Below are 10,371 nucleotides of genomic sequence, written 5' to 3'. Positions count from 1 at the left end.
CCGTTACCCCATGGTGTCCAGCACTACCACCCCTACCTGCGGCCTCCACCCCTACCTGCGGCCTCCACCCCTACCTGCGGCCTCCACCCCTACCTGCTGTCTCCACCCCTACCTGCGGCCTCCACCCCTACCTGCGGCCTCCACCCCTACCTGCGGCCTCCACCCCTACCTGCGGCCTCCACCCCTACCTGCGGCCTCCACCCCTACCCGCGGCCTCCACCCCTACCTGCGGCTTCTACCCCTACCTCGGCCTCCACCCCTACCTGCGGCCTCCACCCCTACCTGCGGCCTCCACCCCTGCCTGCGGCAGCCACCCCTACCTGCGGCCTCCACCCCCACCCGCAGCCTCCACCCCCACCCGCAGCCTCCACCCCTACCTGCGTCCTCCACCCTTACCTGCGGCCTTCACACCCACAAAAGACCTCCAACCACCACCCCAACTCTCTGCCTCCATCCCCCACCCACGGCCTACACCCCCGCCCGCAACTTCCCCCCACCCGCAGCTTCCCCCCCCCCACCACCACCACCACCTGCGGCCTCCACCACCACCACCTGCGGCCCTCACCACCACCACCGCCCACACCGCCGGCCAGTCTAGCCTACCGACCAGATACCAAACAGCCACTTGCCTCGCCCCTCTTCTTCCCCCACCCGCTCCCCCGCCCTCAATTGCTCGCCTGATCAGGAACCTGAGCGGGAGAACGCAGACCAGCCCCCTCCCCCTCGCCTGCTGGGGGAGGGGGGGGAGAAGGGAGAGGGGGAAGGAAAGGTGTTCGAATATGTTTTGCCTGTGTTTACTTCGTGGTGAGCGGCGGAGGTGTCGTGTGGACGACTATAGGCCTGGGGAGGGAGCCAGGCAGGAGGGCACAACCTGGTGCTCTCGGTGAGGGTCAGGATCTGTGGAGAGGGGGGAGGAGGAAGAGAGGCAGGTGGAAGAGGAGGAGGAGGAGGAAGAGAGGCAGGTGGAAGAGGAGGAGGAGGAGGAAGAGAGGCAGGTGGAGGAGGAGGAGGAGGAAGAGGGGCAGGTGGAGGAGGAGGAGGAGGAGGAAGAGAGGCAGGTGGAGGAGGAGGAGGAGGAAGAGAGGCAGGTGGAGGAGGAGGAGGAGGAGGAAGAGAGGCAGGTGGAGGAGGAGGAGGAGGAAGAGAGGCAGGTGGAGGAGGAGGAGGAGGAGGAAGAGAGGCAGGTGGAGGAGGAGGAGGAGGAGGAAGAGAGGCAGGTGGAGGAGGAGGAGGAAGAGAGGCAGGTGGAGGAGGAGGAGGAGGAAGAGAGGCAGGTGGAGGAGGAGGAGGAGGAAGAGAGGCAGGAGGAGGAGGAGGAAGAGAGGCAGCTGGAGGAGGAGGAGGAAGAGAGGCAGGTGGAGGAGGAGGAAGAGAGGCAGGTGGAGGAGGAGGAGGAGGAAGAGAGGCAGGTGGAGGAGGAGGAGGAGGAGGAGGAAGAGAGGCAGGTGAAGGAGGAGGAGGAGGAAGAGAGACAGGTGAAGGAGGAGGAGGAGGAAGAGAGACAGGTGAAGGAGGAGGAGGAGGAGGAAGAGAGACAGGTGAAGGAGGAGGAGGAGGAAGAGAGACAGGTGAAGGAGGAGGAGGAGGAAGAGAGACAGGTGAAGGAGAAGGAGGAGGAAGAGAGGCACGTGGAGGAGGAGGAGGAGGAAGAGAGGCACGTGGAGGAGGAGGAGGAGGAAGAGAGAAAGGTGGAGGAGGAGGAGGAAGAGAGACAGGTGAAGGAGGAGGAGGAGGAAGAGAAACAGGTGAAGGAGGAGGAAGAGAGACAGGTGGAGGAGGAGGAAGAGAGGCAGATGGAGGAGGAAGAGAGGCAGGTGGAGGAGGAGGAGGAGGAGGAAGAGAGGCAGGTGAAGAAGGAGGAGGAGGAGGAAGAGAGCCAGGTAGAGGATCAGCAGCTGGAGAGGAGACGCGACTGCTGTAACATTGTTCCAAGAACTGATGCCTTCCAAACCCCGGTTTAAAAAAATAAAATCTAAAAAATAAAAATCTAAAATTATCTCCTAAGGCTTTTTTCCATCTCCCCTCCCCTCTCCTCCACTTATTAATTAACGCTTTTCTCATTATTCTTCTTTATCTCCCTCATCTCTTCCCCCCTCCGTCCTTCCGTACCTGCCATCCATTTTCCTCCAAGGCCTCGGCACACCAGCCCTGTGGTACCTTCCACCCGTGTTTACGACCACGGGCATGATTCCCAGAATGACTACAACAGTACACAAATATTCGCTCGAGAGCGTCGCTGTGCGCTTTCTCCCGGGGCGGCTGCCTTGGTGATTTCAACGCCCTGTAAGTACTGATCCACCAGCCGGGCCTCCAGCCGCGGCCTTGTGTAAGGCTCCGCTCACACACTCGTTCCTCCCCTCCCGTGTGACCCCTAGTTTCCATCTTCTGGCAACGAAACGATATAAAACACCACGAATCAATTTGCATGGTCCAGTACAGCTTCAAGGTAAAACCCGCCATCGGGCAAACCGCGCGCGCCACTGTTGCCACGTCTCGCCCCAGGCGGTTGCCGGCGTTGCCAAGTTTCCCGCAGCCCTGCCTTCGCCTGGGGACATCTGATCGAAAAGTGGACACGTAGGAGCCGTGTTGCGGACTCTAACCGTCGGACACCAGCCCCGGGTGCCGGGTTGCAGGTAAACAAGCCCGTGGTGGGGGTATGGCGAGCGTAGGTGAGATATTAAGGCTGACAACGGCTGTTTACCTAGCATGCCCCACAGCGGTACACGGGGACCAGGACACGGTGGAGAGGGGGGGACACCTGACCGTAAGCCTCGCTCACCCCCTTTATCTGTGACGCCTGTCTACCCTCTAGCTCTTTCCCCCCCTTCTTCTCCCTCCCGCTCACTACACTACTCGTAGAGCTTGGAAAAGTGATGATGTAGCTGCGGGAGAGAGAGAGAGGGAGAGGAGCCGAAAAGAGCGCAGACTAAAAAGCTTACCGCCCAGGTCAGTCTAGACGTTGGTCAGAATTACAATGAGATAGAATAGACGCGTCGGCTGGAGCTGAACCGGCCAGGTGGGGGGAGAGGTGCCACAGGCCGCCAGCCATGCCCTCCTCTCTCTCTCTCTCTCTCTCTCTCTCTCTCTCTTTACTCTCTACTCTCTTCTCTTCACACCTGGGCAAGGTCAGTGGCTCTTTACTACTGCAACTTTGGTGTTCAATGCACTCTTGGTTGTGTGTGTTTGTATGGGCGCTGTGGTTCGTCAATGAGACGACGTGATTTCGGGGTTGTTCGTCGTTAATCACCCGAGGAAATTGCTCATCACTCTACTAGATATAGTTTAAACCTGGACAATTGTTCGACTTGTAATATTGTAATGACTCTACTCGTTGCCCCTGAATTTGAGTTAGATTAAAGAGAGATGTTAGAGACGTGGAGAGAGTTAATAGAGAAGTGAGAGTGGTATCTGGTGAGGTGTGGCAGCTGCTCCTCGGCTACAGGTGGGCTTGGGGGGGGATGGGGGAGGGGGGGGACGCTTAAGCACTCTCCACTCATTTCGCTTATTTTTAGAATTGTTCGCCCACTTGTACTTTCAAGCCGTTCCTTTTTCACAGAGTTACTAAGACTTAAAGCAGCGTGCGCTATAAGCCAGGTGCCCGGGCTGAATATAGAGATGGGGTGGGCATGCGGGCATCTCGTCCCTTCAGGTAGATAATGGCAGGTGAGCAGTTCCCCCCTGCCTTCCCTCCCCCCCCTCCCCTCCCCCCACATGGTCTACCTGCTACCCTCCTCCTCCTCCTCCTTCTCCTCCTACTCTCCTGGCGTCACTCAAGCATAAGACTCCCGAGTCTGGCAGTCGCATTCCCCCAGGCTAAGTAGACGCCACCCTCTCTGCCGCCTCCGCGTGTTCTCGAGTCCATTGTTTACGCCGAAGGGCGTGTTGCAGACCCCCGACGTGTGTGTGCTGGTGCCTAGGGTGTGACCCCGTGCCTCTACACCAGGCAGCCACAACCGTGAAACTCATCCTGAGAAATGCAACAGGACAACGTGTGAGATCTTCAAGGTTAAGGACACAGCGGAGGAGATCAGGGAGTTGAGTGAGAAGAACACTTGTGTTATATCTATAGTGATCGATGGCTGGTGCATCTTGGGGGTTTTAAAAGGTGATTTTTTTGGGTGTGTGTGTAAAACTTGCGCGTCTTAAGCATCTCGCTCTGGAGCCGTTGTGGTGCTTTTACACCTGTTTGTGGAGTCGTCAATAGTGTGTGTGTGTGTGTGTGTTAACTGGCAGGAAATCGTTGTGGGATCTGGTACTGTTGCATGATGGCCATGTCCCCGCTGAACGTCGGTAGCCCTTCAGAGGCCCTGAAGCGCAAGTCTCCAGACGACACACAAGGCGTGGTGCTCTCGCTGCGTAAACACCACGTTACGGGCCCTCTCTCCCTCACCACCTCCAACACCACCCAGGTCTTCTCCGTCATCGATGGCCAGATCATGCACGACGATGTTTGTGATGACGTCGTCGACGACGTCGTTGATGACGTCGTCGACGACGTTGACGACGAGGTAAGTCATTTTTAGCAACATTAAATATACATATGTGTATAGTATCTAGACTCACACACACACACACACACACACAGATTCACCAATTGATTGACGGTTGCGAGGCGGGACCAAAGAGCCAGAGCTCAACCCCCGCAAGCACAAATAGGTGAATACACACACACACACACACACACACACACACACACACACACACACACACACACACACACACACACATACACACACACACACACACACACACACACACACACACACACACTTCCAAAATATTAACCTAAACATGTGTTCAATATTATTTTTGTGATCATATTTTGTTGCTTTTAGCAGGAAACACAACGATAATTAACATAAACTATTTTCTCATTCAAAGCTAAGACTGAGATAAAGATTCTCACATATAGATTCTTTTATATCAATTCATCTCAATATGAAAAGAATTGAGAAGATTTATCAGGTACTGAAGTGTTCGAATTGGCCAGTAAGTGCTTGGCATATCCTGCCCTATGGAAGCTTAGCCAAGCTTGGAACTTGCCAGTGTTCAGCATCGTACTTTATTGAAGCTTAGCTAAGCTTGAGACTTGGAAGTGTTCAGCATCGTACTTTATTGAAGCTTAGCCAAGCTTGAGACTTGGAAGTGTTCAGCATTACGTCATGTGGAAACACTACAAAGCACGTGCTCTCTCTCACCTCCCGCTAGTCGTGTTCTCAAACACCACTCTTATCTTATTCTTGCTAGGTGGCGTCAGTGTTGGGGTGAGGGAGGTGTGTAGGTCAGTGTGGGAGGTGTGTAGGCCAGTGTGGAAGATGTGTAAGTCAGTGTAGGAGGTGTGTAGGTCAGTATGAGAGATGTGTAAGTCAGTGTAGGAGGTGTGTAGGTCAGTGTGGGAGATGTGTAAGTCAGTGTGGGAGATGTGTAAGTCAGTGTGGGATGTGTAAGTCAGTGTAGGAGGTGTGTAGGTCAGTGTGGGATGTGGGAGGTGTGTAAGTCAGTGTGGGATGTGGGAGGTGTGGAAGTCAGTGTTGGGGTTGAGGGAAGTGTCCAGCTGGTGGCCCGGGGGTGGAGGGGTGGAGGGTGGCCGCGTGGCGTGCAGCTTCCAAGACATAACCTTTGTGTGTTGGTCCGCCTTAAGTCCTCTCAAGGAGATCAATTTGCTTAACTCGACGCAAATTATGTAAACAACGTAGACTGCTACACGATCAACAATGCAATTATTGATGGAGAGTTTTCATTTTATTTTTGTAAATAAAATGATTAGAGTAAAAGAATGACGATCGTATTCCTGCAGTAGTATTTGAAGATTTAATTGTATCAACAATATTTCCAAACTGATCACTAGGAGTGAAGGGGAAGTGTGTGAGACCGCCGCTAGAGAGCACTGGAACAAGTAACCATCCAAACGGAGCTCAGATGAGATCAGCTGAGCGCCTGGAGGAGTTACGGCCACTGCCTCCACGACGCCTCCAGCCACACACACACACACACACACACACACACACACACACACACACACACACACACACACACACACACACACACACACACACACACACACACAGTAAACACTGCCATTCACGATTTAATGTACACCGTTTTTTGCTTCGATTTGTCTACATTCTCGGGGTATTTTAGCAACTATGACACGAGTACTTTAGAGTCAGTTTTGCTTCTTTTTTGTTTTTGCATTCCTCGTTGTATTGTTCTAAATGAAGGTGTCAGCTGACTGTCAAGGTTTGACGGGGACTGTCAAGCTTGAGGTGACGACGAGCAGGAGAAGTGTGCCAGTACTTCCCTACTCACAAGCACGAAGTCAAGCTTAAATGGAAGTTTGTTTGCTTCCGGGGGGTCTGGGGGTCCTTTGACAGGTCCCCCGGAGACGGACCCCAGTGCACGGACACGGACGGACCTCAGTGCACGGACGGACCCCAGTGCACGGACACGGACGGACCCCAGTCCACGGACGGACCCCAGTCCACGGACGGACCCCAGTCCACGGACGGTAGTGACGGGGCGTCCGGCCTGTCAGTCGCCCAACAGGTGGAATGAATGATACGGGAGACGCCGCCCGTCTCTCCCGCCCAGTATACTCCACGAGCAACCTGTCCTCTTAAAAATAACGTCGCTTTTGGCTGTTTGCCCGTATGGCCGAATTTGGTCGTAATTTGAAAATGAAAAAAATATGAAAATAAATTTGGGATTTTTTTTCCCAACAGTAAGTTAAGGGTCCTCTGGTAGGTTAGGTGGGCAGGAAATTCTCATAAAGTTTCAAAACGTTATGAAAAACATTAATTTAAAGTGTCCTTTTATAACCTCTGCGCGTACGCCGGACGACTCAAACAGAAAACGGAACAGAACGTCACTTTTGTGAGTCGATTTCATTTCAAATTACGTCCAAATTTAGCCGTATCGCGCATACGAGCCAAAAGTGACGTTATTTTTAAGAGGACAGGTTGCCACGAGACGGGCGGCGTTAGGTTATTATGGCGACCGTACACCCGTCTGTTGGGGAGGACGGTTGTGATCTTGGCGTGATGCTCCATGCTCCTGGTGACGTGTGAGAGATGCCCCACGCTCCTGGTGACGTGTGAGAGATGCCCCACGCTCCTGGTGACGTGTGAGTGATGTTCCATGCTCCTGGTGACGTGGGAGTGATGTTCCACGCTCCTGGTGACGTGTGAGTGATGCTCCACGCTCCTGGTGACGTGTGAGAGATGCTCCACGCTCCTGGTGACGTGTGAGAGATGCTCCATGCTCCTGGTGACGTGTGAGTGATGCCCCACGCTCCTGGTGACGTGTGAGTGATGCTCCACGCTCCTGGTGACGTGTGAGAGATGCTCCATGCTCCTGGTGACGTGTGAGTGATGCTCCATGCTCCTGGTGACGTGTGAGTGATGCTCCATGCTCCTGGTGACGTGTGAGAGATGCTCCATGCTCCTGGTGACGTGTGAGAGATGCTCCATGCTCCTGGTGACGTGTGAGTGATGCTCCATGCTCCTGGTGACGTGTGAGTGATGCTCCACGCTCCTGGTGACGTGTGAGAGATGCTCCATGCTCCTGGTGACGTGTGAGTGATGCTCCATGCTCCTGGTGACGTGTGAGTGATGCTCCATGCTCCTGGTGACGTGTGAGTGATGCTCCATGCTCCTGGTGACGTGTGAGAGATGCTCCATGCTCCTGGTGACGTGTGAGAGATGCTCCATGCTCCTGGTGACGTGTGAGTGATGCTCCACGCTCCTGGTGACGTGTGAGAGATGCTCCACGCTCCTGGTGACGTGTGAGAGATGCTCCATGCTCCTGGTGACGTGTGAGTGATGCTCCACGCTCCTGGTGACGTGAGAGATGCTCCATGCTCCTGGTGACGTGTGAGTGATGCTCCACGCTCCTGGTGACGTGTGAGAGATGCTCCACGCTCCTGGTGACGTGAGAGATGCTCCATGCTCCTGGTGACGTGTGAGAGATGCTCCACGCTCCTGGTGACGTGTGAGAGATGCTCCATGCTCCTGGTGACGTGTGAGAGATGCTCCATGCTCCTGGTGACGTGTGAGTGATGCGCCACGCTCCTGGTGACGTCCATCTCCTGTCCCCCCCCCACCCTCCCATCTTCTAAAGACCCCTCCCACCCTCCCCAATTTCTGCTTTCTTGGCGCCTTTGACACCCAGCTGTTACGGGTCAAGATTCCTGAGGTCACAGTGGGGGTTGGCTTAGTGTTGACAGGGGGGTGGTGAAGGGTGACCGAGTGGACAGCATGTCGGACACGTAATCCTGTGGACCGGGGTTCGATTCCCGGCGCCGGTGAGAAACAAAATGGGTAGAGTTTCTTTCACCCTGATGTTCCTGTTATCTAAAGGTAAATAGGTACCTGGGAGTTAGATAGCTACTACGGGCTGCTTCCTGAGGGGTGGGGGGGGGGGTTGAAGAAAAATAGTTAGTAGTTAGTAACAGTTGATTGATTGACGGTTGAGAGGCGGGCCGAAAGAGCAGAGCTCAACCCCCGCAAGCACAGCTAGGTGAATACACACACACACACACACACACACACACACACACACACACACACACACACACACACACACACACACACACACACACACAAGCAAGAAAGAGAGGGCTGGGCGGACTGCATTTTCTTGGATTGTCGGAAAGCCTTTGACACAGTACCGCATAAGAGGCTGGTACATAAGCTGGAGAGACAGGCAGGTGTAGCTGGTAAGGTGCTCCAGTGGATAAGGGAGTATCTAAGCAATAGGAAGCAGAGAGTTACGGTGAGGGGTGAGACCTCCGATTGGCGTGAAGTCACCAGTGGAGTCCCACAGGGCTCTGTACTCGGTCCTATCTTGTTTCTGATATATGTAAATGATCTCCCGGAGGGTATCGATTCATTTCTCTCAATGTTTGCGGACGATGCTAAAATTATGAGAAGGATTAAAACAGAAGAGGACTGTTTGAGGCTTCAAGAAGACCTAGACAAGCTGAAGGAATGGTCGAACAAATGGTTGTTAGAGTTTAACCCAACCAAATGTAATGTAATGAAGATAGGTGTAGGGAGCAGGAGGCCAGATACAAGGTATCATCTGGGAGAGGAAATTCTTCAGGAGTCAGAGAAGGAAAAAGACTTGGGGGTTGATATCACGCCAGACCTGTCTCCTGCAGCACATATCAAGCGGATAACATCAGCGGCATATGCCAGGCTGGCCAACATACGAACGGCATTCAGAAACTTGTGTAAAGAATCATTCAGAACTTTGTATACCACATATGTCAGGCCAATCCTGGAGTATGCAGCCCCAGCATGGAGTCCATATCTATTCAAGGATAAGACTAAACTGGAAAAGGTTCAAAGGTTTGCCACCAGATTAGTACCCGAGCTGAGAGGTATGAGCTACGAGGAGAGACTACGGGAATTAAACCTCACTTCGCTGGAAGACAGAAGAGTTAGGGGGGACATGATCACCACATTCAAGATTCTGAAGGGGATTGATAGGGTAGATAAAGACAGTCTATTTAACACAAGGGGAACACGCACAAGGGGACACAGGTGGAAACTGAGTGCCCAAATGAGCCACAGAGATATTAGAAAGAACTTTTTTAGTGTCAGAGTGGTTGACAAATGGAATGCATTAGGGGGTGATGTGGTGGAGGCTGACTCCATACACAGTTTCAAGTGTAGATATGACAGAGACCGATAGGCTCAGGAATCTGTACACCTGTTGATTGACGGTTGAGAGGCGGGACCAAAGAGCCAGAGCTCAACCCCCGCAAACACAACTAGGTGAGTACACACACACACACACACACACACACACACACACACACACACACACACACACACACACACACACACACACACACATACACAGATACAAGGTATCATCTGGGAGAGGAAATTCTTCAGGAATCAGAGAAAGAAAAAGACTTAGGGGTTGATATCACGCCAGACCTGTCTCCTGCAGCACATATCAAGCGGATAACATCAGCGGCATATGCCAGGCTGGCCAACATACGAACGGCATTCAGAAACTTGTGTAAAGAATCATTCAGAACTTTGTATACCACATATGTCAGGCCAATCCTGGAGTATGCAGCCCCAGCATGGAGTCCATATCTAGTCAAGGATAAGACTAAACTGGAAAAGGTTCAAAGGTTTGCCACCAGACTAGAACCCGAGCTGAGAGGTATGAGCTACGAGGAGAGACTACGGGAATTAAACCTCACTTCGCTGAAAGACAGAAGAGTTAGGGGGACATGATCACCACAATCAAGATTATGAAGGGAATTGATAGGGTAGATAAAGACAGGCTATTTAACACAAGGGGCACACGCACAAGGGGACACAGGTGGAAACTGAGTGCTCAAATGAGCCA

The 10,371-nt window shown here is 53.1% G+C and overlaps 1 protein-coding gene across 4 annotated transcripts in view; it reads left to right on the top strand.

The window, feature by feature from the left end:
* Window positions 1-3,796: 3,796 nt before the first annotated feature.
* The window catches only part of TfAP-2 (transcription factor AP-2), a 287,300-nt gene continuing 280,725 nt past the window's right edge, over window positions 3,797-10,371 (top strand). For 3 of the 4 annotated variants that reach the window (XM_045754457.2, XM_045754456.2, XM_045754455.2), the window contains exon 1: window positions 3,797-4,508. In XM_045754457.2, the coding sequence (XP_045610413.2) occupies window positions 4,263-4,508 (246 nt within the window). In that variant the 5' untranslated portion in view covers window positions 3,797-4,262. The remainder of the gene's footprint in view (window positions 4,509-10,371) is intronic. The other variant, XM_045754460.2, reaches the window with a different exon arrangement.

This window comes from Procambarus clarkii, chromosome 37 (genome assembly GCF_040958095.1).
Source record: "Procambarus clarkii isolate CNS0578487 chromosome 37, FALCON_Pclarkii_2.0, whole genome shotgun sequence".
In the NCBI taxonomy this organism is placed as follows: domain Eukaryota; kingdom Metazoa; phylum Arthropoda; class Malacostraca; order Decapoda; family Cambaridae; genus Procambarus; species Procambarus clarkii.
This window is presented reverse-complemented; position numbering and strand designations above follow the sequence as displayed.